At 45.4% G+C, this 25,982-nt stretch overlaps 1 protein-coding gene across 17 annotated transcripts in view; it reads left to right on the forward strand.

Annotated features, from left to right (window-relative positions):
* Window positions 1-25,982, forward strand: part of FNBP1 (formin binding protein 1) — a 114,631-nt gene that overhangs the window by 34,004 nt on the left and 54,645 nt on the right. For all 17 annotated transcript variants that reach the window (XM_053374113.1, XM_053374111.1, XM_053374114.1 and 14 more), the window contains exons 2-4: window positions 9,828-9,943; window positions 18,797-18,853; window positions 19,815-19,962. In XM_053374113.1, coding sequence (XP_053230088.1) covers window positions 9,828-9,943; window positions 18,797-18,853; window positions 19,815-19,962 — 321 coding nt within the window. The remainder of the gene's footprint in view (window positions 1-9,827; window positions 9,944-18,796; window positions 18,854-19,814; window positions 19,963-25,982) is intronic.

A 25,982-nucleotide genomic window follows, 5' to 3' on the forward strand; every position in this document is an offset into this window, starting at 1 on the left:
CAGTTGCCTATATCGGTATTTGATTCAGTCCTTTATTGAGAATTATAAGAATGAGAGTCTTTTTTGAGGTTAGGAAGGGGGATCACAAAAATTGTGGGTGGTTGCAGTTTAGCAACATCTGGAGGGCTTCAGGTTCACTGTTCTGATTCTATGGGTTGTGAGATTCGCTTCTTCCAACTTCTGAGTTAGACTTGCATGGTTGAACTGTGTTTGGATGATTGGAACCATCCTGTGTTCCTGGGCTGCAAGAATGTGCCCTTTTCATTATGAAAATGAGTAATAAAATCATACAATTGATTCTAAGGTCCCTCTGGAGAAGGTGGGTGGGAAGAATTCAGAGGACTTCTCCTGTGTGCTCCAACACTCAGCATTTAGGAACACTGAAAACACAAGTTGCTTCAGTTTCAAGAGAATGGGGTGCAAGTTCTGAACGAAGGAAAGCAGAATTTTAAAGCACTCCGAAAGAAGATACTGGAGCACTCCAAATCATTTGCCCATGCATGAGCACAGATAATTAAGTAGAAAGAACTGAAAGGCAATGCAAGGAGATCTCCAATGCATCCCTAATCATCATTATTATTATAATTATCATTATAACATAATTGTAAGGTTATCGTATGATCTTGGAAGGTTATATAACTTTTGAAGGGGGCATGGCTGTGAGGAGATGTGGCTGTGGTTATCATGAAGGGACCTTCACTTACGAATCTGCCACTATACTCCTGGTCCTCAGACTCCAAGGGGGATGGAAAAGCCACTGCAGAAGGGGGTACTTGAGGCAAGTGGCTTGTGCATCATCTGAATGCACACCACATGGGGTGGCACTTAATCCACAGGCCCCACCCCATAAGTAAAACCTTTGACTATGTTTTGAAACCCCAAACCCTTGTATGGGAATCAGCTGGACTGGGGATTTCTGAAGTGGATGATTGATCTACTCTGGGTCATGATCCACTCAGATCAGATTAGGCACATCGGAATCAGAAAAGGGTAGACTTCTCTTGTGTACACTGATGATGGCATATTATTAATCCTCCAGCTTCTCTTTCTCCCACATCCTTGATTCTGGAATGAAGTGATCTAAATTTAAATCGCCAGTCGTGCAAAGGTGCAAACATATTCGCCAAGTGCCAAAGTGTGCCTCCTGCAAAGTTAAGCCGTGAAGCCTGAAATGCCTGGTTTCGCCTGTTTAAATGAGAGGCTGAGTTTCTCTGTCCAAAAATAGGTTAGAAGGATATTTCCACCTGCCAGTGTCGGCCCTGCAGTGGGCATTTCTAGCGCAGTGGGGCTGCTGACTCTCGTGGTTGAGTTCTGCTCACAGGCTTCCCATTCTGCATCAGGTTGGCGGATGTCAGAAGAGGATGTTAGACCTGATGGGCTGCCTTTGGCCTCATCCAGGTTCTTCTTATCCTCTACTTCCACTGCCTCAGAATACTAGTTGCTGGTGATCTTGCAGCGAGTAATACAAGGGGCTTGGAATTTCACAGGAAGTGAGGAACGTGCTGCGTGGGTGGGTGAATTTCAGTTCAGTTTGCGATTTAACATGGACCCACTTAAACCTTCCTTTCCAAAATGGCTCTATTCTTCGCTTTAGTTGTGTCAGCACTCAACCACCCATGTTTGCCATTAGTTGGAACAGTACCAATAACCGTGTGTGTGTGTGTGTGTGTGTGTGTGTGTGTGTATCTGTCTGATGCTTAGAAAGATCCAGCCACTCTTCCCCTCCTTCATCTTGTTCCTTTCCAGTGCAGCCAACCGCATGTACTCCCAGGAGGCCCAAATATGCAGCTCTCATTAACTGAGAACTGCCGACTTAATTAACAGACACGGTTTGTGAAGGAGGAAAAGGTCTTATGACATTAGAGGCAGCTGAGTGGGACAGGAAGCTTTTTTAGGCTCCTTGATCTTCCTGAAAAATACTCCTCCACCTCCACCCCTACCCCCAGTTAACTCATATGTTCTGGATGCTGCTTTTACAGTACAAAACCTGCAACCATTTCAGCCACAAGTTGAAAGGAAAAGACAGAGGTGTGTCCATCCCTCTTTGGCCTCCGAGCTGCAAAGTGGGGTGTGTGTGTGTGTGCTCCTTCCACACCATAGCGGCTGTGACCAGGTGTTTCTGCTCAGCCTGCTCTCCAGATGTTTACCATTGATGGACAACTTGCCCATTAAGCATAAGGAAGAACATTCTGGCAGCAAGAGCTGTTTGATGGTGGAATGGGCAGTCTCAGAGGGTGCTGGCTCTCCTATGTTGGAGGCTGGATACTGTGGTATCCTCAGGGCCCCTTGACAACCCCCTTCTTAAAGTCCTTTGTCTTTAAAATTTGGACCAGACGTCTCTTGTAAAAGGAGACAGCCTTCCCTAAAGAAGGACACATGGCCACCTTGTATTAGGATGTCATGTGAACAGAAAGTCTTCAGAGGGAGTGGTGATGTTCCACCTCAGCTGTGGGAATCCCAAGTGGGGAGAGGGGTGTTGCTCTTGTCCAGGTCTTGTTTGAGGGCTTCCCTTTGGGGTATCTGTTTGGCCACTGTGAGAACAGGAGGCTGGTCTAGATGGGCCTTTGGCCTGATTCAGCAGAGCCCAGCTCTAGTACAACAAAAGTGGTCCATTTTGTCTCTTGCGGTGTGCAGCAGGTGGTGTTAGGAAACCCCCGGGCAGGGTGTGAACACAACAGTCCTCCACCTGCGTTTGAAGCTGCTGGGAGACGCTCCTTCTGGTCAGATGCAAGGCACAGTGGTCTCTGTGACCCACAAAACTATTAATAAATACTCACAATAAATCTGATAACCTTTTAAAGCTGCCACAAAACTCTCCTTTCTGTTTCCCCCCACCCTTGCAAGGAGCAGCCCTCTGGAAGCAATTGATCCCTAGTAAGCTCACTGAGACACTTATTTCTGAGGGAAAAATCGCAGCACTCAAGGCTTGTACCTAACTACATAGACTCATAGAATTGTAGAGTAGGAAGGGACCCGAGGGTCATCTAGTCCAACCCCCTGCAATACACAAATTCTTCCCATTGCCACTCCTGGGTGGACTCGAACCACCAACCTTCTGGTTAACAGCTAGACTCACTGACCCATAACACCACATTGAGAGCAGGACTTTGTTTCCGATGTGTTAATCTAGTTTTCACCAGAACAAGTAAGAGGTTTCATCTCAGCTATGTTCTCCCCTTCTAGATTCCTTGAAGGAAATAAGAGCAGAGCTTTTGCCACCTATCTCTGAATATCAAGGATGGAGGACAGTGGAATAGGGGAAGTACGTGCTTGCTGCATGCCCTGTTCATCACCTTCCCGGAGTCCTTTGGCTGTCCCCTGGTGGGAACAGACAACTGGGCAGAGATGAACTTCTTTTTTTGGAAGCGAATGGCTTGGTCTCAAGTGGACCGCAGGTTGCAAGATTAACAGATTGCCTTGGTTGTGTGTGTGGGGGGGGGGAGAAAATGCAGCTCCCTGATTTGAGGAACCATCAACCTCCTTTACCAATGAAACAGTCTCTCCATAGCTGTGAAGCGGATTCCAATTGGCAGAGTAACATGTGTGTCCCCCCTCCTTCCCCAAGAATGCCAGCACTGTTGCTATGGCAGCATCTTGAAAACTGCCCTCTTTGTAGTTTAACCCCCTCCCGCCTTTCAAACTGCTGGGCTGGGATTTTTTTCCCTTTTTTGTTTTAACCTGCCAGGACTTTCTCCCTCTGAAAACAGCAGTGCTGCATGATGTGATTAAATGAAATTTAATGTAACACAAGAAGCAGGGATGCCCACCAACCTGGATGGCTTTAGAAGAGGGTTGCACAAATTCATGGAAGAGGAGAGGGCTGTCAAAGGCTATTTAGCGGCAGCTTCATGCCTCACAGCCTGGGATCACCACTCATTCCTCCTGCCTCCACAATAGCGGCAGCAGGAGCAATGGTACCAGCATGGTACCCTGGTACCTCATGCGAGTGTCGGTGCTCCCCAGGTGTGGGGCTGATTCTAAGGCTGGGCAATGTATCTTGGCTGCTTCTCCCCACTTTATTTCCTCCTTTCTCCTTATTTCAGACATCATGATGTACTGCTATATCACCGTGTTTAGCTGGTTGAAATCTTAATATTGTCCAGCCTTAGTTGCAGACTCTTCTCCCTTGGAGGTTTTTGAGCAGAGGATGGATAGCCATCCATGTGGTGTATGATTTAGTTGTGTTTCTTGCATTGCAGGGGATTGGAATAGATGACCCCTGGGGTCCCTGCCAACTCTACCATTCTATAATTTTAACCTATAAGTTTAAATGGCTTTAGAAGAGGATTAGACACAATTCATGGAGGAGCAGGCTATAGATGGCTATGATAACTCTGCTCTGCTCTCCGCAGTTGGAGGCAGCAATTCTTCTGAATACCAGTTGTGAATACCTTGAATACCTGTTGCGGGCTTCCAATAATCATGTGGTTGGCCGCTCTGAGAACTAGCTGCTGGACTAGATGGGCTCCCTTTAGCTTGATCCAGCAGGCTCTTCTTCTGTTCTTATGCTTGGTCAAGAAATTGACCCTTGAAGTTTAGCAACGTTAAAGTTTAGCAAGGTGGCCACCTCTCCCGTTATGCAAGACAGGGTTTCACTTTACACCGGAGAGAGATCTCTTGCCTGCAGTGACACCACTTGCTCTGAAATGTTCTTGTTCCGAAACTCATCCTCTTCGCAAGTGTTACGTTTATGCAAGATTCATGCACCGGTTTTCTCAGTAGGCCTTGTTTATTTTCTGCGAATCGGAGGAAGTGGTTTATTTCAAAAGCAGCCGCTTTTTAGATGGCTTTAAGAACAAGAAATACTCAAGAAATACTTGCCCCTCTCCTCTCAAGCAAACCAGCATGCAACTTCATCTTTTGACACCAGCTTTTATAGTCTAGTGAAAAACAGTGTCATATCAGACAACCGGAATCAACTCTCTCTCTCTCTCTCTCTCTCTCTCTCTCTCTCTCTCTCTCGATTAAGCAGTCTAATATGTAGGATAGTTTGCAGCTCAGAACACCCTAGGTCAGAAGGGAGGAGCCTCTGACCCTCCAGATGTTTGCTGTACTACAACTCCCATCGTCACTGACCATTGACTACAACTCCCAGCATCCCGGGCTGTTGGCTGCAACTCTCAGCATCCTTGACTATTGTTCTGAGGCTGGTGGGAGCTGGAGTCCAGCAAAATATGGAGGAACAGGTTCTCACAACCCTCGTCTAGAACAAAGACTTAGACAACAGGCTCAATATGCAGTAACTAACCAATAATGCTTGTTTTTAGGCAGGGCTATGCCATGTGTGTGGCGCTGTGGTCTAAACCACTGAGCCTCGGGCTTGCCGATCAGAAGGTCGGCAGTTCAAATCCCTGCGATGGGGTGAGCTCCCGTTGCTTGGTCCCTGCTCCTGCCAACCTAGCAGTTCAAAAGCATGTCAAAGTGCAAGTAGATAAATAGGTACCGCTCCAGCAGGAAGGCAAACAGCGTTTCCGTGCGCTACTCTGGTTCGTCAGAAGCGGCTTAGTCATTCTGGCCACATGACCCAGAAAAACTGTCTGTGGACAAACATTGTCTCCCTCGGCCAGTAAAGTGAGATGAGCGCCGCAACCCCAGAGTCGTCTGCGACTGGACTTAATGGTCAGGGGTCCCTTTACCTTTACCTATGCCAAATGTTCTCCAGTTTCAATTTTAGGGTTGGAAATAAAAGATTTCAGCAGGTTATAATTTCCCCCTCAAAAAGAGGTTGCACAGATGTTTAGTTTGCTTTGATCCCAGATGTTCTATTACCCTCCCGCTCCCCAGGCCGTTCCTGGTACTTTGGTATAATTCTTTCCTAACTCTCCCACTGCATTCCACCCAGCAAAGCTGCTGCTTTCTCCTCCCTAGATCAGTCACATAGGTGATCCTAGCCAATTCAGGATCCCCAGTGCTCTGTTGCAAGAAGGAGCAGAGGCAGGAACCATGGTCGCAGGCCTCCCGTATTCATGTAAGAAGTTCTTCTATTTGCAGGATTTATTTGAAGGATTTTGCAAACTAAACTTCCTTCTACTGCAGAGAAAATAACTGGGGTCATTAAGAGAGTCAAGATGGCTTCCAGATGGTTCTGTGAACTCAAATAAAGAGATTCTTTTTTTTCCCAGGGAATATTTCTTAAATTTTGAATGATGAAGCATAATTGGTTTTATGTGCACTTTCAAATTTGTGTCACACCACCAAACCTGGATAGGTTTTGAAAGGCAAATGAAGGCAGCCATGAACCTTCTGCTGTCAGCCACATATTCTAAAACTCACACACACCCCCAAAAAAAAGTGAGAAGAAGGGAATGTTGTTGGTTAGTATAGCTGACAATGTTTGTAAAATGTTTCCAGTGGTTTTATCCCAGCCTGGATCTGTCTGAACGTTGCACGAGGTTTTGAGTTTCACATCCCTGGGAAGGTTAATTTCAGAGCACCGTGGAAACATTGAAAGAGATTGCACCAAGCCCTACTGCGGAATCATTTCCCCAAATGGCCTAGGGACTACTGATACTGAATGTTAAAAAGGGGATCTCAGCCACCACAGTGGAGAAACAGAAAGAGGCTTCGCATGCAGAAGATCCAGGCTCAGCCTTAGCCATTTACAGGTAAAAGGATCTGGTAGCACCAAGGCTTGGAACTCTAGGCCAGGGGATCAAATGTGACCCTCTGGGAATGCCCCATAGCAACTTCCTTCAGTGTTTTGCCGACTGGGGTGTCTCTTGCTTGCCTAGATGAAAGGTAGAGAGCAGGGTGTGTGCAGAAACTGGCCTACTGTACAATGATAAAATGTGCATTCATTCATTATAAATATTGCATATTATTTCATCGCATTTATATCCCGCTGGATTGCAAAAAGTAAAATAAAAATACCCACTTCAAAGCAGCTTACCAAAAAAACATTAAAATTATCAGCAAGATAAATTAACAATAATCTAAAGCTTTCGAAAAGTTAAAATAACAATAGACTAAAACATAAAATCTCGCAGCAGGTTTCTAAACATCTGGGTAGGCTTGTCTAAACACAAAATGTTTTAGCAAATGCTGAAAAGAGCAAAGTGAAGGCGGCTGTCTGATATCAATAGGCACAGAGTTTAAGGCGCTGCCACAGTGAAGTACTGTAGTGCTTTCTTACAAATGAAGAATGAAGATTTGTTGCCACACTGACTTTCACCTCTGGTCCCATCCACCACTGGGTAACCAGCAATGGGAAAGACCAGGATAATTGCTGCTGGTCAGAGCAGCCGATATTAGTGTAGATCAGCAGAATATTTTGAGTTGTAGGGCAGTTTCCTATGTATCTTTTCTCGAAAAGGTATGTATATTAGGCAAAACAGTGTACAAGCCTTAGATGGGTTTAGAATGCAGGATGCTTGATTGAAAGGCGAGCAGTATTTTTTGAGACTTGAGTAAATAATGCCTGGAATCCAAGTGCAGTCTCTGAAGAAGTGGGGGGTTTGAAAAGAGGGCAGCTGAGATCACTTGTTTAGGCTGAAGAGTTTTCTGTGTGTGAGATCATGCTAGAGGTCTCTCTGAATTTTTTCTTTCCATAAGGAAGCATGATGGTTCACAGGAAGAGCTCCACAGGAAAAGGTGGTGTCACTTGTGTTTTGGAAGCAATGCAGCTACATATTTAGAAAGGTTTCAGAGGCAGGATACCCTCAGAGTAATTGTTATCCATGCCACTATGCATCTTCTTTATATTGCATTTGTGGCATCAAAGCTGATTGGCTGCAATGATACGGAATGTTCAGCAAATGCTACCAGAATGTTGGCTGGGATTAAAATCTTGCACAGTCCCCAAGGGACAGGAGTTCTTGTTTATTTTACCTCCTGGGAACACCTTTAGTATTAGTGAGAAATTCTAGGAGGTAGGGAAGCCATGGGGCAAGGAGTCTGATGAGTGTGGAGTAGGCAGCAGACTGATATTTCTCACTGAGGTGATGTATTTGTGTCTATGCTATATTACTCCAGATGTGGCTCACATGTCTGAATGTTCCTCCATTAAAATACAGACAAACAAATCCCTGCACATAGAAAATATGAGAGAGAAGTCCAGGCCTAAAATTCTTTCTGCTGACAGGCTCGCTTTCTAGCAGGGATTTTTATGTTTAGATTGAAAGAGCATTCAGCCATGAAAAACTCCAACTACAGCCTGAAGTGGTTGTGAAACAGGATAACCACAGTTTCCAGAGGCTTGGAGCTCATCTTCGTAGACACAATATGGTGCATCATATGAACATAAGAAGACCCTGCTGGATCTGGCCAAAGGAGGCCATGTAGTGCAGCATCCTATTCTCGCACTGGCCAGCTTGATATACCATGGGAAGCCAGAAGTGGGACTCAAGCACTAGAGCCCGCTCTCTTCCTGTGGTTTCCAGCAGTTGCTACTCAGAAGCATGGCTGCCTCTGATTGTGGAGCCAGAGGATAGCCATTCTAGCTAGGAGCCGTTGAGAGCCATAAAGGTAAAGGTAAAGGGACCCCTGACCATTAGGTCCAGTCGTGACCAACTCTGGGGTTGCGGCGCTCATCTCGCTCTATAGGTCGAGGGAGCCGGCGTACAGCTTCCGGGTCATGTGGCCAGCATGACTAAGCCGCTTCTGGTGAACCAGAGCAGCGCGCGGAAACGCCGTTTACCTTCCTGCCAGTGTGGTACCTATTTATCTGCTTGCATTTTGACGTGCTTTTGAACTGCTAGGTTGGCAGGAGCAGGGACCAAGCAACAGGAGCTCACCCCGTCACGGGGATTCGAACCGCCGACCTTCTGATTGGCAAGTCCTAGGCTCTGTGGTTTAACCCACAGCGCCACCCACGTCCCTATTGATAGCCATATCCTCCACAAATTTGTCAAGTCCTTTTTTAAAGCCATCTACATTGGTGGCCATCAATGCTCCTGCAGGAGTGAGTTCCATAGTTTATGAACTCTGTCGGGGGGGAAAACCCCTTCATCTGTCCTCAATCTTAAAACATGAGTTACAGTGTAAGGAGAGAGAGAGGAAAACTTTTCTCTATCTACTTTCCCAATGCCTTACATCATTTTATGAGCTTATATCATGCTGCCGTTTACTCACCTTTCACTAAACCTTAAAGTCCCAAACACTGCAGTCTTTTCTCATGGGAGACTCATTCCATCCCTCCCAAAATTAACCCCTAAAGTTTTTTTATTTTGCCACCAGCCATCAGTTTTGTCAATTCTAGTGCATCCCTCCCCCTCCTGCCGGCCACAAAGACGGGAGGGGGGAGGAGAATTTGTGGGTGACCATGAGGTCTGCTCTCCCCCACCTGATCTGCTCTTCCTCTCAGTTTGAGAAACTTTATAAGAAGCATCCGCCTTGCAGCTTCTTCTGAAAGCAGGGAGAGGCTGTGAGTCACACCAGTTACCTTCTTCTCACATAGGGATATATCTTCATCAGTTACAGGTCATGGTTACTCACAAGATTCCCTGAGAAAGAGAGAAGTCAGGGAGAGAAATTGCTGAAACGTTCGTTAGGACAACTGGTGCCCATGGTTATTGGCATTGCACCAAAGCCAGTGAGTGCACTGCAATCCTAAAAGCACTTACTCAACAGTAAAGCTGTGATCCTGTATATAGGCTCACCTGGAAGCAAGCTGCATTGAGCTCAACCGAACATCCTTCTGCGCTAGGCATGTACAGAATCGTTCTCGTAAGTCAAACAGTGGGGATTGCATCTAAGATGGGACTGGACCCCAGATAGAGTGTTTATTGGTGATTTTCTTTTTAATGACTGAAAATAAAAATGTCAATTGTGATTTGCACCAAGGCTCATAATGAATCCACTTTTCTTTTCTTTTCTTTTTTGCTCTGCAGGATCAATTTGACAACCTTGAAAAACACACCCAGTGGGGGATCGACGTTCTGGAAAAGTACATCAAATTTGTGAAAGAGAGGACGGAGATTGAGATCAACTATGCAAAGCAACTTAGGTGAGTCTGTTTGCCAATTTCGGAGGATTGTTTCATTTCTAGGTTTGGTCATAAAGATAAATTTTGGGTGGTAGCTATTTAGAACTTCAAAGCATTTGGTATTTCCCAGCTAAATTATACTCAGAGTAGACCCATTGATATTAATGTATCTGTGTTAGTCACATCCCCTAGTTTTTATGGGTTGTAAAAAACACACAAAAACCCCCACCCTTAAGGATCCTGCAAGCCTGCTGGTTGCATTCCTCTTACTCAGGGGTCAGCAAACTTTTTCAGCAGGGAACCGGTCCACTGTCCCTCAGACCTTGTGGGGGGCCAGACTATATTTTGAAAAATAAATAAATGAACGAATTCCTATGCCCCACAAATAACCCAGAGATGCATTTTAAATAAAAGCACACATTCTACTCATGTAAAAACACACTGATTCCCAGACCGTCCACAGGCCGGATTTAGAAGGCGATTGGGCCGGATCCGGCCCCCGGGCCTTAGTTTGCCTACCCATGCTCTTACTCATGGTTAATTCTTCTTTCGGTGCTCAGTTATGTTTGCTAATACCATGTAAACAGGGATGGGGAATCTGTTGCCTACAGATGTTGTTGAATTACAACTCCTTTCTTTCCTGACTGATGGCCGTGCTGGTTGAGGATAATGGGAAGCCCAACTGTAGTCCATGCATTGGTAACTTCAAGACTGGATTACTGCAGTGCACTGTATGTGGGGCTGCCCATGGGCCCGGTTTGGAAGCTCCAGCCAGCTGGTGCAGAATGTGGAGGCCTAGCTTATGATTGGGGCACCTCGCTGACAGCATGCAGCACCCCTGTTGAAGCATCTTGCACTAGCTGCCTACCCACCACCGAGCCAGGTTCAGGGGCTTTGTAATAATTTACGAAGCCCTTAACAACTTAAGTCCAGGGTACCGCATGGACCCATTCCTCTCTGAGCATGATCAGTGAGAGCATCACTGGTTGTTTCCTGAGATGGTGAGGCTAATTTAACAGAAACGAGCATCCAAGCCTTTAGTGTCATTGGCCCAGCCCCCTGGAACTATCTGCCCACCAAAGATTCAGCAGGCACTTTTTTTAAATGCCTGCTGAATTTTTTTTTCTATTCCACCAGGCCACTGCAGGCAGCTAAGAGTACATCTTTCCACAATAGTTTGCTGATTTCTGGTTTTAACTTTTTTTATATAGCTTTTATTATATGGCTTTGTGTTTAATTGTAGTAAAATGCTCTTGTGTGTTTGTGTGTGAATGAACAGCAGTATATATATATCTTTTTATAAATGAAACAAACAGATAAATGAGCAGAATACTGTGGGGCAAAGGCCTCATCCCATGGGTACAGGATGCCCTTTTGTGTGATCCAACAAAGTTATTCCTGTGCTACAGCCAATGCAGCCCTCTAGACCGCTGGTGACTGGTGTCCATTGAGACTTGGGCAGAAGGCAGGGAGCCCAGGCAGGAGCCAGAGCCAACTCATTCCCGTTTTGTCCCTCCACCCTCCTTCCTGCTGAGCTGTACAATGGACAGCACTAAGAGGGGAAGGTAAATGAAGCTGACAGGCAGGGCCACGACCCGCTGGACTAGTTGTAAGTAAGAAAGGCAGGTGGGTGGAAGCTGGCTGAGGGCAGACAGGTTGGCGGCGCAGCCCTCTTCATTTATCCAAATGCATCAACTTCCACTGATCCCCTTCTCCTATGTGCAGCAGCTATCCTCTCCAAGCAAGGCCTACTGTTATAAATCTTGTGGGCCTTTTTAAAAGCAGTTTTGAAACCCAAAAATGATTTTTGAGGGGGTTTTTCCCCCTGGTAACTTTAATCCCATGGCTAATCTTTCTCACACGCCTCCTAATCTCCTGTGTTTGAGGCAAAGGAGAAAGTAACCAGTCTTTTCTGTTCGAGGTGCATCTGACTGAGGAAAGTCCTGCAGGCTCAGAGTTAATAATAACAACAACAACAACAACAACAATATTTTTTATTTATACCCCGCCCTCCCCAGCCAAGGCCGGGCTCAGGGCGGCTAACAAGCAATAATAAAAACAAGTTGAATGAATACAACTTAAAAGCAAGATTAAAATACAACATTAAAATATTGAAACATTAAAATATATTAAAATGCAGCCTCATCACAGGAGGAGAAAGGAAAAAGAAAAAAGAAAGCGGGGGAGGGAATCAAATTGGCTCCAAGCCAAAGGCCAGGGGGAACAACTCTGTCTTACAGGCCCTGCGGAAAGAAATCAGATTCCTGCAGGGCCCTGGTCTCATGAGGCAGAGCGTTCCACCAGGCCGGAGCCAGAGTTGAAAAGGCCCTGGCTCTGGTTGAAGCCAATCTAACTTCCTTAGGGCCTGAGACCACTAGGGTGTTGCTATTTATGGACCTTGAGGCTCTCCGTGGGGCATACCAGGAGAGGCGGTCCCGTAGGTACGAGTTAGTGGAGAGCAGTGTGGAAACTGCAACAAAAAGTTGCAGTATACTTTTGCCTCTTCAAAAGAGCACCCCTCAAGGTTCTTGCCCGCTTAGGAAGGGACTGTGGTGCAGTGATGAAGTGTATGCTTTGCACGCAGAAAGCCTCTGGTTTTGTTCCCAGCATGTCCAATAAGTTACGTCTGGATGAGCCCTCCCCCCCCGCCCCCCGCAGTCTGAAGTCCTGCAGAGCCACTGCAATCAATGATACTGAGATAGATGGATCCAGTGGTCAGATTCAAATGATTTAGCTTAATTCAGACCCATGAGGTCTAGAATCTTAACTTTATTTCTAAGGGGAAAGGACTGTTGCTCTGTAGCAGAGCAAATGCTTTGCATACAGAAGGCTCCAAGTTCAATCCCTGGCCTCTCCACAAAGGGCTGGGAATGTGCTATTAATATTATTACCATTGCATTTTACTACTAGTAATAATAACAATATATTTATACCCGGTCTGTTGTGGCCTATAACGGAGATAAAACAGGACAGAAATTCAGGAGGCGGGGAGCCCTCTTTAGATACAGCCATCACCTTCCAGCTGAAATCTCTGCTGTTATATGTTTTATCGTTAGGCTCAGGTGCCTCTCTTCAGGGGAATGACCTTGCTGTTCTTCCAACTTTCGATGTCCCCATTTAGCAAGGAGCACCATAAAGCACAGCTTGGTCTCCTTGCTTGTTGGGAACAAGGTGAAAGCAAATGTGTTACATATTTATCAGACGAGATGAATTCCTGAAGGTTTAGAGCTGTGAGTGCCTAACCGTGATCACAGGTGGGGAGTGCCGGTAGAAAGGTGACTGAACGTGGGAGCACTGAGAAAATAAAAGGATCAACAAGGTTTGCAGGAGTACGTTTAAAAAATAATTAACATTTAAGGGGGCACCGTGTCAAAAAGTAACATGGAATGTTGACTTTTGGTAAGGCAGGATGGCTTGGAGTCTCCTAGAAGAAGACATAGCTAGCTGGCTTGCTGGAACCCTGATCAGGAGCACTTCTGTTTAATAAGTGAGGACACGCTGCAACATTTCCCTGCTAACTCATGCCTTATGGCACATAATAGTCAGCCAGAACCTCCATTTTCAGCAGTTGTATACATCTGTCCAACAGGTACAGAAAAAGGAACAGGAGAGGGGACTTCCGGTCTTGTTTGTTGGCTTTCCAGAGGCATATATTGGAAGCAGGAGGCTGGATTAAGCTGGTCCTGAAATCATAGAATCATAGAGCTCAAAGGGTGACCAAATCTTACCCCCTGTAATGCAGAAATTGCAGGTTCTCTTCATCTGTCTTAGCATGTGACCAATTTTGGGGGAAATGTTCCTTTCCAGCTAGGGGTGAGCAAACCTGTAAATTTCAATTTCCCTCAGTATCTCACTTCTCCACCCCCCCACCCCCACTCAATTTCAGTTCTGCACGTGTCTCCAGCAATTTGCAAAAAATCCCTGTGAAGATTCCACAGCGTCTTAGTGTACGAATTTCTCTTAATAAATGCATTCTTGTATGCACATCTTTGAGCAATACACACCAATATTGCATATGATTGCTTAGGCAAGAGGCAGTGTTGCATAGCGGTTACGATGTCAGACTAGGACCTGAGAAGGACCAGGTTTCAAATCCTCCACTCAGCCATGAAGCTCACTGGGTGTGACCAGTCCTTGCCTTTCAGTCCAACCTACCTCACAGGGTTGTTTTGAGGATTAAAAGAGAGAAGGCAGATAATCATGTTTGCCACCTTGGGTTCCTTGGATATGGGATACAAATACAATATAAATAAATAGTTTGGTGTAGTGGTTAGAGTGTAGGACTGGAACCAGGGAGGCCAGGATTCAAATCCTCACTTGGCCACGAAGCTCACAGAGTGACCCTGGACCAGTCTCTGTCTCTCAGCCCTGCATGGTCCTTGTGGGGATTTAATGGGGGCAGCAGGAAGAGAACCATGTACATCACCGTGAGCTCCTTGGAGAAAAATATGTTCCATAAGTGCAATAAATAAATAAAAATAATGCAATGTGTTTTTGCATGTCATTTCATGAGCGCATTCTTTTTAAGGCAAGCTCTTCCCTAATGTAACATATTCTGTACACTTTGTTTGTCTGGAGAACCACACTACAAAATTCAGTGCAGGGCGGATTTTGACGTATCACTGTGTTTTGGTTCGTAGGTCAGTTTGAGAAGCACAGATCGGGTAGCTTCTCATTAAAATGCAAAGGAAATAGGATTTCTCTCCCGTTTCGTACCTTCAGCATGACAGCGGCCAGATAATAAGCAGATGAAAATGTGTTCCTGAGGCATCTCCTGGGCATCAGCAGGGAGACGTGCGCACGTTTTTTGTGCATTCTGGATTTGGGCACCCATCTCACTGGCATTCTCTCTGCGCTCCAGGAGAATTCTCAGGCATATCCGACTTCTTTCCGGGGTGATCTGGCGAGAATGAGGAGAGTCAGCCAAGCAGAACATCGGCCATGCAGGCCTTGAAATCCCTGAAGGGGGTGGGGGTGGGGGGACAAGACCATGTTAGCTCTCCATCTCAGATGCAGCTGCTCCAAACTCAGTTGTGGAGAGGGAGGGAGGCAGCGGCAGATTTCACCATGGGTAAGATGCTGGTGCAGAAGGATGGGTTGGGGTGGCATATATCTGCATGGAACAGACAGAGGTGGGGTAGGAAACATAAACGAGACCCACTTGACCCACACAGCAAAAGAATAACAATTCTGCATTTGGGATTGCAGATTCCTGCAGCCTCTATAAATTTATGTGAATGGCACCGGTTTGCATGACTTCTGTTTTGAGGATAACTAGGGATGGGAGATAAATTTGGCTTTCATTTAAAGGCGAACCTGCATATAATTTGCACTTTCCAAAACAATACGTGAAATGAAATACAGCCATACCCTTGAGATTAGCATAGGAATATAGGAAGCTACCTTATATTGAGTCGGACAGTTGGTCCATCTAGCTCAGTATTGTCTACGCTGACAGGCAGTGCCTCTCCTTGGTTTCAGACAGGAGTCTCTCCCAGCCCTACATGGAGACAGGGCATTGAACATGGGCATCCACTTGCATGCAAAGCAGAAGCTTGTACCATCGAGGTATGGTGCTTCTGCATCCAAACTAAAATGAGATTCTAGTCATCAGGATGCTAAAGAAAGTAGTGATTTAAGTAACGAGCCAGTGGTCCATTTAGCTATTTTTTTGCACTGACTGGTAGTGACTCTTCAGAGTTTTAGACAGCCCAACCTGGAGATGCCATTGGGAATTGAACCTGGGACCTTCTTAAGGCTCTGACACTGAGCTGCAGCCCCACCCCACCCCCTTTGCACTTTTCCAAATTCTGCAAGGTGATTCTCCAGCCAAGCAATGTGTGCTAAGATGCATGTAAAGTGTGCGTATAATTGCATATAATTAGTGAAAGTAGCATACTAATGTGCATTATATTGGGAGAAATTGCTTTGACCTGTGGGGCAGAACCAGTTGAACACCCTTCCCAATTCCTGGGAAGGTTACCCTTCCCTAAAGGGACTCATCATCTATTTGGTAGCAGGATCCAGTTTTATTATGTTTTTATATGTGTTGGAAGCTGCCCAGAGTGGCTGGGGCAACCCAGCTGGATGGGTGGGGAATTCTTTTTCTTCCAAGGAAGTGTACATTAGGAAAAGCAGCATACAAATGTATTTATTAGGAGAAATTCATACTAAGATTCATGCAGATGAATTTTCACGAGACCTTCTTTGAAATAAGTAAATAAATTAGAAACCAATGTGGAAATGTTGGCTGGAACTTAACTGGAAAATTGGGAGCCTGAAATGGACAGATATCCATAAGGATAACATTCTGCTATTATATTATATTATATTATATTATATTATATTATATTATATTATATTATATTATATTTCTTTCTTATTTATTTATTTATTTCTCTCTGTTATTTGTTTCGCTAGACAGAGGAAAAGGCAAAGAGTTACGTAGAACACTGAAAGCTGCACATTTTTTTCCCTGTATCATACTTTTTACAGTATTCTAAATTGGCAAAACTTATACATCTGAAAAAGCAATTCAAAAGTTGCAAGTTAAAATCATGTGGCAGGTGGAATTACAAAATAACTGTGTCTTCCTCCTCTGATTTTGTACCTTAGTTTCAAATTTTTAAGTGGTGTACTTTTAGTTATATTTTGGTCTGCAGTGTTTTGCCCATCCACTCCTGCAAATGTTGGAAACAGAAGGAGGTTGAATTGGGTTTAATAAAAATGCATCTGTGGAAATTACTTGGACTTTCCCAGAATTCATTTGCTGCGATTTTGCCACAAGTTAGAGAGCCCAGAAAAAAAGGGGGGGTGAAACAAAATTCTCTCCAGTGGAAAAACTTGTTGATTTTGTTTGGATATCAGAAATCCTATTGCGAAAGGGGAAATAAAGAATACAAGAGATTTAGAAAGAAGGAAGCAATGCCAAAAAAATTGGTATTGACTTGCTGCAGTTTGGGGATAAAACAGACTTGTGAAAGTAAAACACAACAATGCAACAATTTTTTTTGTACTAAATTGCACAATAAATTCTCCTTTGGCCTTTGCTGTCATTCAAGTTCTCCTTTTAGAGTCTTGTGAAAAGAGAGCTTATTTATGAGCTATCCGGTCTGCATATTTATAAGGTTTGCATCAGTTTCTGGGAAAGTAGAGAGAGGTGGGAGAAAGCTCCTGTAACTTAGAAGGCAAATCTCTGTGCTGAGATTTGGCTGCAAGTTTTAGCTTTTGTCGTCGCTTCATGTGTGCTTTTGTATTCAGGGATGCGGGGGGGGGGATTTGGGTGAATTTTCAATTTAATGCAAGCCTACAAAATCTGGACTTCCTGCAATGATTTGCAAACTGAAACACTGTAATTTTTCAAAAATGCACCTTTCTCTGAGTTTTTCAATGTTGTTCTCCAACAAAAAAGTGTACAAAAATGTGTATATTATGTGGAAGCATAATAATGTACAAAATGCATTAAAATGGGGAAAATGTGTGTGCAAAAATAAAAGAAAGATGCATATACATTAGGAGAAATGTGTACTAATGATGTAGAAAGGTTGCAAAGAAGTTTTAAATTGGAAAAAATGAGAAACAGAGAGTAAACAAAATTTATTTTATTTATATCCAAGGAGCTCAAGGTGGTATAAAGATTCTCTCCCTCTTCCTTTGATATCCCCTACATCCCTGTGAGATAGGTTAGGCTGAGGGACAGCAACTTGACCCAAAATCACCTAGTGAGCTTCATGGGTGAGTAGGAGCTAGAACCTGGGTCTTCCAGGTCCTACCAACACTCTAACCACACCACCACATGTTGACAGGTTTGCAAATCCTTGCAGATTGTGCCATGACTACGTTTGCATTCATGCAGCAGTTTATTCCATACCCCCAACATTTCCCTAACTGTTGATTTCCGCATTACAGTAATACCTCGGAAGTCGAACGGAATCCATTCTGGAAATCTGTTTGACTTCTGAAATGTTTGGAAACCAAGGCACAGCTTCCGATTGGTTCCCGATTGCGCAAGCACGCCAGAAACAATAGCAGAAGCCACGCCAGACGTGTTCGGCTTCCCAAAAAAGTTTGAAAGCTGGAACACTCACTTCTGGTTTTTTATCATTCGGGAGCCAGAATGTTCGACTCCCAAGGCGTTCAGGAGTCGAGGTATGACTGTATATCTGGGCTTTCCCACAATGTAAACTCCGCCTCCAGAAATCTAGTGGAATACAGCAGAATTTGGTGATCATTTCCATGTTAATTTCTGTGTGTGTGTGTGTGTGTGTGTGTGTGTGTGTCTGTTTGCTGTCCCCTTAACCCAGAAAATCACAGGAGTCAACAGCAATACTGTTCTTTTCTGCCCTTTTTTTGGGGGGGGGAGGTAGAATCATGGGGGGACAGAAGCTGACATCTGCAGGAAGAGCAGGGGAGCAGTGGCGTTCAGTGACGTCTGTCGCTGTGTCACGCTGCGCCCACCAGTGTGTAAATGAAATTTAGTGTGATGTGCCACCATTCCATAATGAAACAGGTACTGCAGTGTGAAAGGAACATTAGAAAATAGGGCAGAAAATGGAATAATCAGGAAAATTAATGCAATATTTGCTACATCTGAATGCACCCTATATAGAGTACCCTCAGAACAATTGAAGGGCAGCAGAATAAACTGGATAAAGAACTGAAGGTTTTTTGCCTCCTTACAAAATATTTATAACACTTAAGTTAGACTCACTCAGCGTAGACCTATTGGAATTGATTGGCATGACAGACTTAAGCACGTTAATTTCAGTGGCTTAAAGTAGAGCTTCACTGAGTACAGCTGGTGGGTAGAAAATTCACTGGCAATTGCAAATTTCATTTTTATTTATTTTGCTTCTTTTTTAATTATTATTTTAGGAACCTTTCAAAAAAATACCAACCCAAAAAGAACTCCAAAGAAGAAGATGAGTACAAGTAAGTTTCCAACGAACCCGTGCATGTTCAGCCTCTTTCTAGGGAGCAGCTGGTGTATTACCGTATTGTAAATACCGTATTTTTCGCTCTATAAGACGCACATTTTCCCCTCCAAAAATTAAGGGGAAATGTATGTGCGTCTTACGGAGCGAATGCAGGCTCCTTGGCTTCAGCAAAAGGAACCTGAAGCCTCTGGAGTGCAGTAGGAACTCCGGAGCACAGCAGGAACTCACTGAAGCCTGGAGAGCGAGAGGGGTCGGTGCGCACTGGTTCCTTTCGCTGAAGGGTGGGTGCCCTTTCAGCTAAGGCGCAGCGCCCCTTCAGCTAAGCAGGAGGAGAAATGGAAGGAGCTCTGTTTCTCCTGCCACTTCGCTGAAGGGGCGCTGCGCAGAGAGGAGGAGAATTTTTTTTTCTTGTTCTCCTCCTCTAAAACAAGGTGCGTCCTATGGTCGGGTGCGTCCTATGGAGCGAAAAATACGGTAAACCAGTATTCAATTACATTAATTTGCCCACCACTTTCTGTTATGGCCCCGCCCAACCTTGGCATGCAGCCCCCAGAATGTTGCCCAGATGGCAATGTGGCCCTTGGGCTGAAAAACGGTTCTGTCTGAATTCTGCCTTATGCTGAGTCACTCCATTGGCCCGCTCTTCCCCAACGGTACCTCAGTTGACCATATCCCAAGTTCTCAGAGACATGTCTTCCAGCTCTGGGAAATGTGCCAGTTACTGAATCTGGGACCTTCAGTCTGCAGAGTTCAATGTTCTGCCTACTGAACTGTAGACTCCCCACAACCCAACCCCATTTATAAATATCCTTTACGGTCCACACCGGCCGTTGTCTTTGCAGAGAACTCGATTATCTCCAAGGGATAAAGGGCAATGTGTCTTTTAAATTTAATTAATTTTTTTCCTCCTCTCCTTTTAAATGAGTGGTTCGCCTTGCGTTGTTCTGTTTTTTTAGGTATTCGTCCTGCCAGGCCTTCTTAGCCACTTTGAATGAGATGAACGACTACGCAGGACAGCATGAGGTCGTTTCGGAGAACATGACCTCCCAGATCACCGCCGAACTGGCCCGCTACGTCCAGGAGTTGAAACAGGAGAGGAAAATGGTAGATTCAATTTTCTTCAAATCTCTACCCCAATCCCCTCAATTTGTTTGCGGTCCCTTGCTTCCTGATATATGTACTTAAGAGCAGGTGCAGGGAACCAGTGGCCCCCTGCATACCACTGAACTACAGCTGCAGTCATCCGTGACCATTGCCCATGCTTGCTGGAGCTGTTGGGAATCCCAACAGCTACCAGAGGGCTAAAACAGATCCCTGCCCCTGATTCAGAATGGTATCCCTTCCTGTCATGAAGGCCTAGGACAGGTAACAAGAAAACCCTGTACCCTCACTTGATGTAAGGCCCCTGACTGAAGCCAGGCTGGTTTTTTGTGGCCCTCCAGAAGCTGGGTCCCGTTGTTACTCACTGGGACGACTGAGGAATCCCTCCCTCTTTCATGTCATGTATGAGAGAGAGAAAGGGAGTGTAGTGCACAGAGAGAGGGGGTGGCGCGCAGTTGTGGGGCGCAGAGAAAGAGAGAGAGGCTAGATGGAACCGGCCCTGTGACTTGGCGCAAGGCTGCATACTCTGGCGACTGGTGCCCACAGCAGCAGCTGGTTTTACAAGGATGCTTAAAGGCTGTAAAGGACTTGCCTCGCCTGGCTTTGGCTGTAGCACTCGAGCTGGTGAATGCTAAAGCAAGCCGTGCTTTCTCTGCTCTTCCAATTCCCCCCCCCCCCGCACCGTCCCACCCTGCTGCAGCCCTTTTGAGACATAGGCTCTCAGTTGTTCCTTTGCTGTAAGGCATAAATAATGCAGCGGCTCACGCCTTGAGGGCGCCGTGGGAGACAGAGGCTTTTGGTTATGATCTGGATCAGAGGGGGGTTGAGGCAATGAGTGGTTTCAGGTTTCCAGGCAGGATTCTCCTGCCTCTCCTTTCTTTCTTTTTCCTCCTCCTCCATGTAAACGTGCAATTAGCTCGCGGTAGGGTAAAAGGGATGATTACAGGCTGAAATAATAAACCAACTCCGCTACGTAATGCAATATGACACACATATTCTCTCTCAAGTAAACAGTGGCTGGCAGCCGGTAACGATCCAAGGAATTGGATTCTTAGCTGGCTTGGATTCCAGTATTTGCCCATCAGTGATACCTTGCAAAGTCCACATTTTTGAATCATAGAATTGTGTAGTTTGAAGGGTCACCCGTAGGTCATCTAGTCCACTTTCCATGCAATGCAGGAACCACAGCTAAAGAATCCTGAAAAGATAGCTATGCAACATCTCTTCACAAACTTCCAATGGAGAAGAGTCCACACCTTCAGAGGTCATAGAATCCTAGAACTAGAGTTGGAAGGCACCCCCTAGCAGTCATCTAGTCCAATCCCTTATAATGCAAGGAACCACAGCTATTTGTTATTTTCATCTGATTCCTCCTGGCTTCTGGGTGAAGCCAGAAAAGCAAGTTTGAAAGGTTTGTGCACCTCTTAGTGGCTGGTTGGGACTGACACAGAACCCAACTATGGATGGTGAGCACCAAGTGCATTCCCAAGGGTCAACATTTCAGTACCTTTGTCCAGGACAACAGCATCACGCGATCCTGGGGGCAGATCTCATTCTTCAGCAGCTACAACTGTTGGGGGGCAAACTGTGTACGGACTTCATCCGGAAAGTGAAGGCTCATAGAATGGAATGTTCTTCCATTTCAAAATTTTAAAAAAAATCCCCGCACATAGGAAGAGTAGCATCCCAGGCAGAAGTGGCATCTCATTGGCCACTGGCCTCATCCAGTGGCCAGACTCTTACGTTCTTCTTGAAAGACTAGGACAATGGTGCAGTGATGGGAATGGGTGTGTCCGTCCCCCCAAATTGTTGGACTCCAGTTCCTATTGGCTTCAGCAAGTATGGTCAGTGGTTAGGAATAATGGGAGTTGTAGTCTAGCAACATCTGAAGGGCCACGCCTTTGCCTCTTCTGGGCTAGACTAAGACCAGAGGTTTGGAGGGCCAGACGCAAATAGTGTGATCTCAGGCAGGCAGGCAAGTTCCAAAGGAAACAAGCTTTAGTCTTCCAAGAACCTATTGCAGCAAGGCAAGTTGCTCAGACCGAAGCCTCTGGTCCCAAAGCTTGCCTTTATAGGGCCTGGTGGATTGCTCAAGTCAAGTAGCTGGACTTGGATTGCAGCCTAGATGGCACCCATGAGAAACACAGATTTTCAGCAGAAAAAAATACACCCCAGATAGCCCTGGAGGAAAGGCACTGGCATCTAGATCACCTCCATGAGGACTAGAATCTCTGATTGAGTCAAAACAGTACCACCCACCTTGTGACGTTTGAATTTGAGTGTGATGCCTTTGCTCATCGCCAGTATATCTATTGAGTGGGTGGTTTGTTGAATCTCTTGCTTTCTGGCTCAGGAATCCACCTTAGGAATTTCATGATAGCAGGCTAATCTCTCCTGCTTTTACTCACACGGGGTTGTATCCAACAAACTTCTCCTGAGAGGAAGTTGAAAGTCAGGGACTCAAGTCCACTACTTTCAGCTGGGCTGCTCTGAATATGACTGATGTTGGGTTCAGTCCGTGGCGCTGTGAGCACTTAACATCATGTCCATGAGAGATGCATGTGGGTGGAGCCAGATATAAAGTGGGTGGGGCAGGTTTGAAATGTGGGTGGGGCAGATTTGAAAAGTGGGCGGGGGCAGCCTCTTTTCTCTCTTGCATTCTTACCAACCCCTTTCTCTCTCCATCCACACCTGATTTTTCTCTTCTTGTTGCCTACATGAAACTAGGCCTCGGCCTGCCTGAAATTAAGCTCAGGCTAGCCCACCCCTGGTTCTAGAATGCCCATCCCAGTGGTCCGAATTCTACCTTGACTACAGCACATGGCCCAGTATAACATTTTTTATCGCGTCCCAAGTCTGACCCCGCTGACATAAACAGCATTGGGTTATGAACAACAGAGCAACCGATAGAAAACGTGCCATTGAACATTGTGTTGAGGCCTCATCTGACTGGAAACAGTCAAACGACTAAAATCAAAGGGGCCTTTCTTGAAGACAATAACATGGAATTCAGCACAGGCCTACAGCTGGGGTGGGGGTGGGGGAGATCTGCACCATTAGCTTCTTCCCTCTGACGTCTGAGGCCTGCCTGGATTATTGTTCTGACAGGTTTCTTTCCCACATTGCCGGACCAGTTGAGAGAATGGGACGGGAATGCAGAAAATTGTCATTTTTAAAATCATACCAGCAATTCCAAAAACTCTTGTGTGGGGACACATTAAAGATTTCAACATCATCATCATTATTATTCATAATAACAAGTGAGGAGAGCATTGCTGTTGAGCCCATGTCCTGCTTGCTGACTTACTCTTCGAAGCATCTAGCTGGCCACTGTGAAAACAGGGTGCTGGACTAGATGGCCTTTTGTGCTGATCCCACAGAGCTCTTCTTCACTATGATAGTTAAGAAAGGAGCCTCCATCTTCAAAGTTAGTCTATCTCTGAATACAGTGGTACCTACGCTTCAGGTTACAGACTCCGCTAACCCAGAAATAGTACCTCGGGTTAAGAACTTCGCTTCAGGATAAGAACAGAAATACGCTTCAGGTTACAGACTCCGCTAACCCAGAAATAGTACCTCGGGTGGCATCGTGCTCCGGTGGCATCGGGAGGCCCCATTAGCTAAAGTGATGCTTCATGTTAAGAACAGTTTCAGGTTAAGAACAGACTTCCAGAACGAATTAAGTTCTTAACCCGAGGTACCACTGTACTGAGCAACAACCATTCTCTTGCTTGGGGACTTCCCACAATGGTTGACCACTGTGAGAACAGGATTCTGGACTGGATGGTACCTTTTTGACCTGATCCAGTGGCCAAGTGATATTACCTGTGGTTAACAGTTTGAAAGTGAAAGACCCTCTTCGGCTGGACCAGAGTGTTTGATCTATTCATCTGTCTGCCGTTGCTGCAGAGGAAGGAGAAACATGGTGAAGGTTATTTCTTACCTGGCTCAAGTCCCAACGAATCCATTACATGATGAGCAAGTGTCTGTGGAGAAAAGTGTCTCCCCGCCCCACCCCTTTGTGTGCATGGATTGTTCTGAAGACCTTGTACAGTACCTGTGATCCCTTTTGCACTGTTGTGTGAAGGGCTTTGATCCAAAAATAGGGAGAATTATAGATGTGGCTGATGAAGAGTAGGCTCAAATGGACCTCAGCTTGTGTGTGTGTATAGGGGGAGAGGCTGATGTCATTCCTGTCCCCAGATAGTTGTCCTTTGCCTATATGGCATGGCTACCAGCCACAATGTCCATGCTCTGCCACCATGGTTAGAGACAGTATTGCTTCTGAATTAAGAAAACTGGAAACTGCAGGGCAGGGGGAGGGTGCTCTTGTTCTTGAATCCTGCTACTGGCTTTTCCATAATGGGCACCTGGTTGGCCATAGTTAGAACAGGATGCTGGACTTGGTGGACCACTGGCCTGATCCGGCAGGGTTCTTATTATTGTCACATCTCAGAATCCACATTTCCATGAGTGCTGATTCATATTACCTTCGGGGCTGCCTTGTCCTGTACGTCCTGAGTTGATCAATGAGCTCATTTGTGAAGCAACTATTAGTGACCCCACTTGGGCCAGAAGCATAATTTGTGCCAACGATAAAGCATACCCTTCAGTGTCATGGGCCTGACTCTGTGGAACTCCCTCCCACTGGAAGTCAACCAGGCACCATCCCTGCTAAGTTTGAGGTTAAAAGTTTTTGATTGCAATCCAATGTGGAGATATGGAGAGCTGCTGAAATTTAAGATTAGCAGACAAACGATCAGAAACTGAAATTGACAGTAACGACCCATTGACTGGAAAATGCAGGGATGCTTTCCTTAATTTTGTTTTTCATTTTGATTTTCAAAGAGGTTTGCAGGAAATGTCCATAAATAATCAGTCAAAGTGTTTGCTCCAGCTCCAGCCAAGATTATTCGTCTGTTGACTAGTAAATCCAAACAGTGCCTTGTGGGGACAATTAACCAATTGTTTCTTCAATACAAATGAGGCTTTTTCGTTTTTATTTTTTTAATGGAACCTTTCATGAGCAAAATATTTCACATGATCCTTGCTCAATACAGCAGCACAAGCTGCTCGGTCCTGCCTCACCCTCAACCCCCCCCCCGCTTGTTTTGGGATGCATCTATTGCAGTGCTTTATGTTTTGATTATTTAAAACATCTGCTCATGTCCAAGGCAGCTCCATCGTTGGGATTGCACCGTGAGTCATTGTGTTTTGCACACGCAGAGAGAGCTCAGCTGATGTCATGCTGGCAACCGTTATCCTTTTGTGAGACATTGAGTTTGGAGTAGCTTCCTTGTGGGTGCAAAGAAGGACAGAGGGCCTTCTCTGGTTGCCTCACTGAAAAGAATATCATGGAGATCGGAAAGGTTCAGAAAGGGGCAACTGAAATGATGATGGAAATGGTGTGACTTCCCTGTGAGGAAGAGTTGCAGCATTTGGGGCTTTTCAGTTTGGAGAAAAGGTGAATAAGAGGCGACATGATAGAAGTTTATGAAATCATGTGTGGCGTGGAAAAAGGGGATGGAGAAAAGTTTTTCTTCCTCTGTTATAGCACTTGAACTCATAGGCATTCAATGAAGTTGGATGTTGGAAGATTCAGGACAGATGGAAAGAAAGGACTCATTCACACAGTGCAGTTAAGCTATGGAAGACAATGATGGCCACCAACTGGAGTGGCTCTAAATGAGTATTGAACAGATTCAAGGAGAAGATGGTTATCAATGGCTACTTGCCACAATGGCTACACTCTGCCTCCCTAGTCGGAGGTAGCTATGCTTCTGAATGACCAGGTGCTGGAAACCATAGGAGGGTAGAGTCCTCTTGTGCTCAAGTCCTGCTTGCAGGCTTCATATTGGGGCATCTGGTTGGCCAAAGTGAGAACAGGAAGATGGACTAGATGGGCCAGTGGCCCGATACAGCAGGCTCTTCTTCTGTTTTTCTTTTTGTGTGTGTGTGTGTGTGGTCTACTGGTCCTGAACATGATGTACAAAATTTGGGTGTACATTGTGATTCTGCATGAA

Source organism: Podarcis raffonei, chromosome Z (assembly GCF_027172205.1).
Source record: "Podarcis raffonei isolate rPodRaf1 chromosome Z, rPodRaf1.pri, whole genome shotgun sequence".
Lineage (NCBI taxonomy): Eukaryota > Metazoa > Chordata > Lepidosauria > Squamata > Lacertidae > Podarcis > Podarcis raffonei.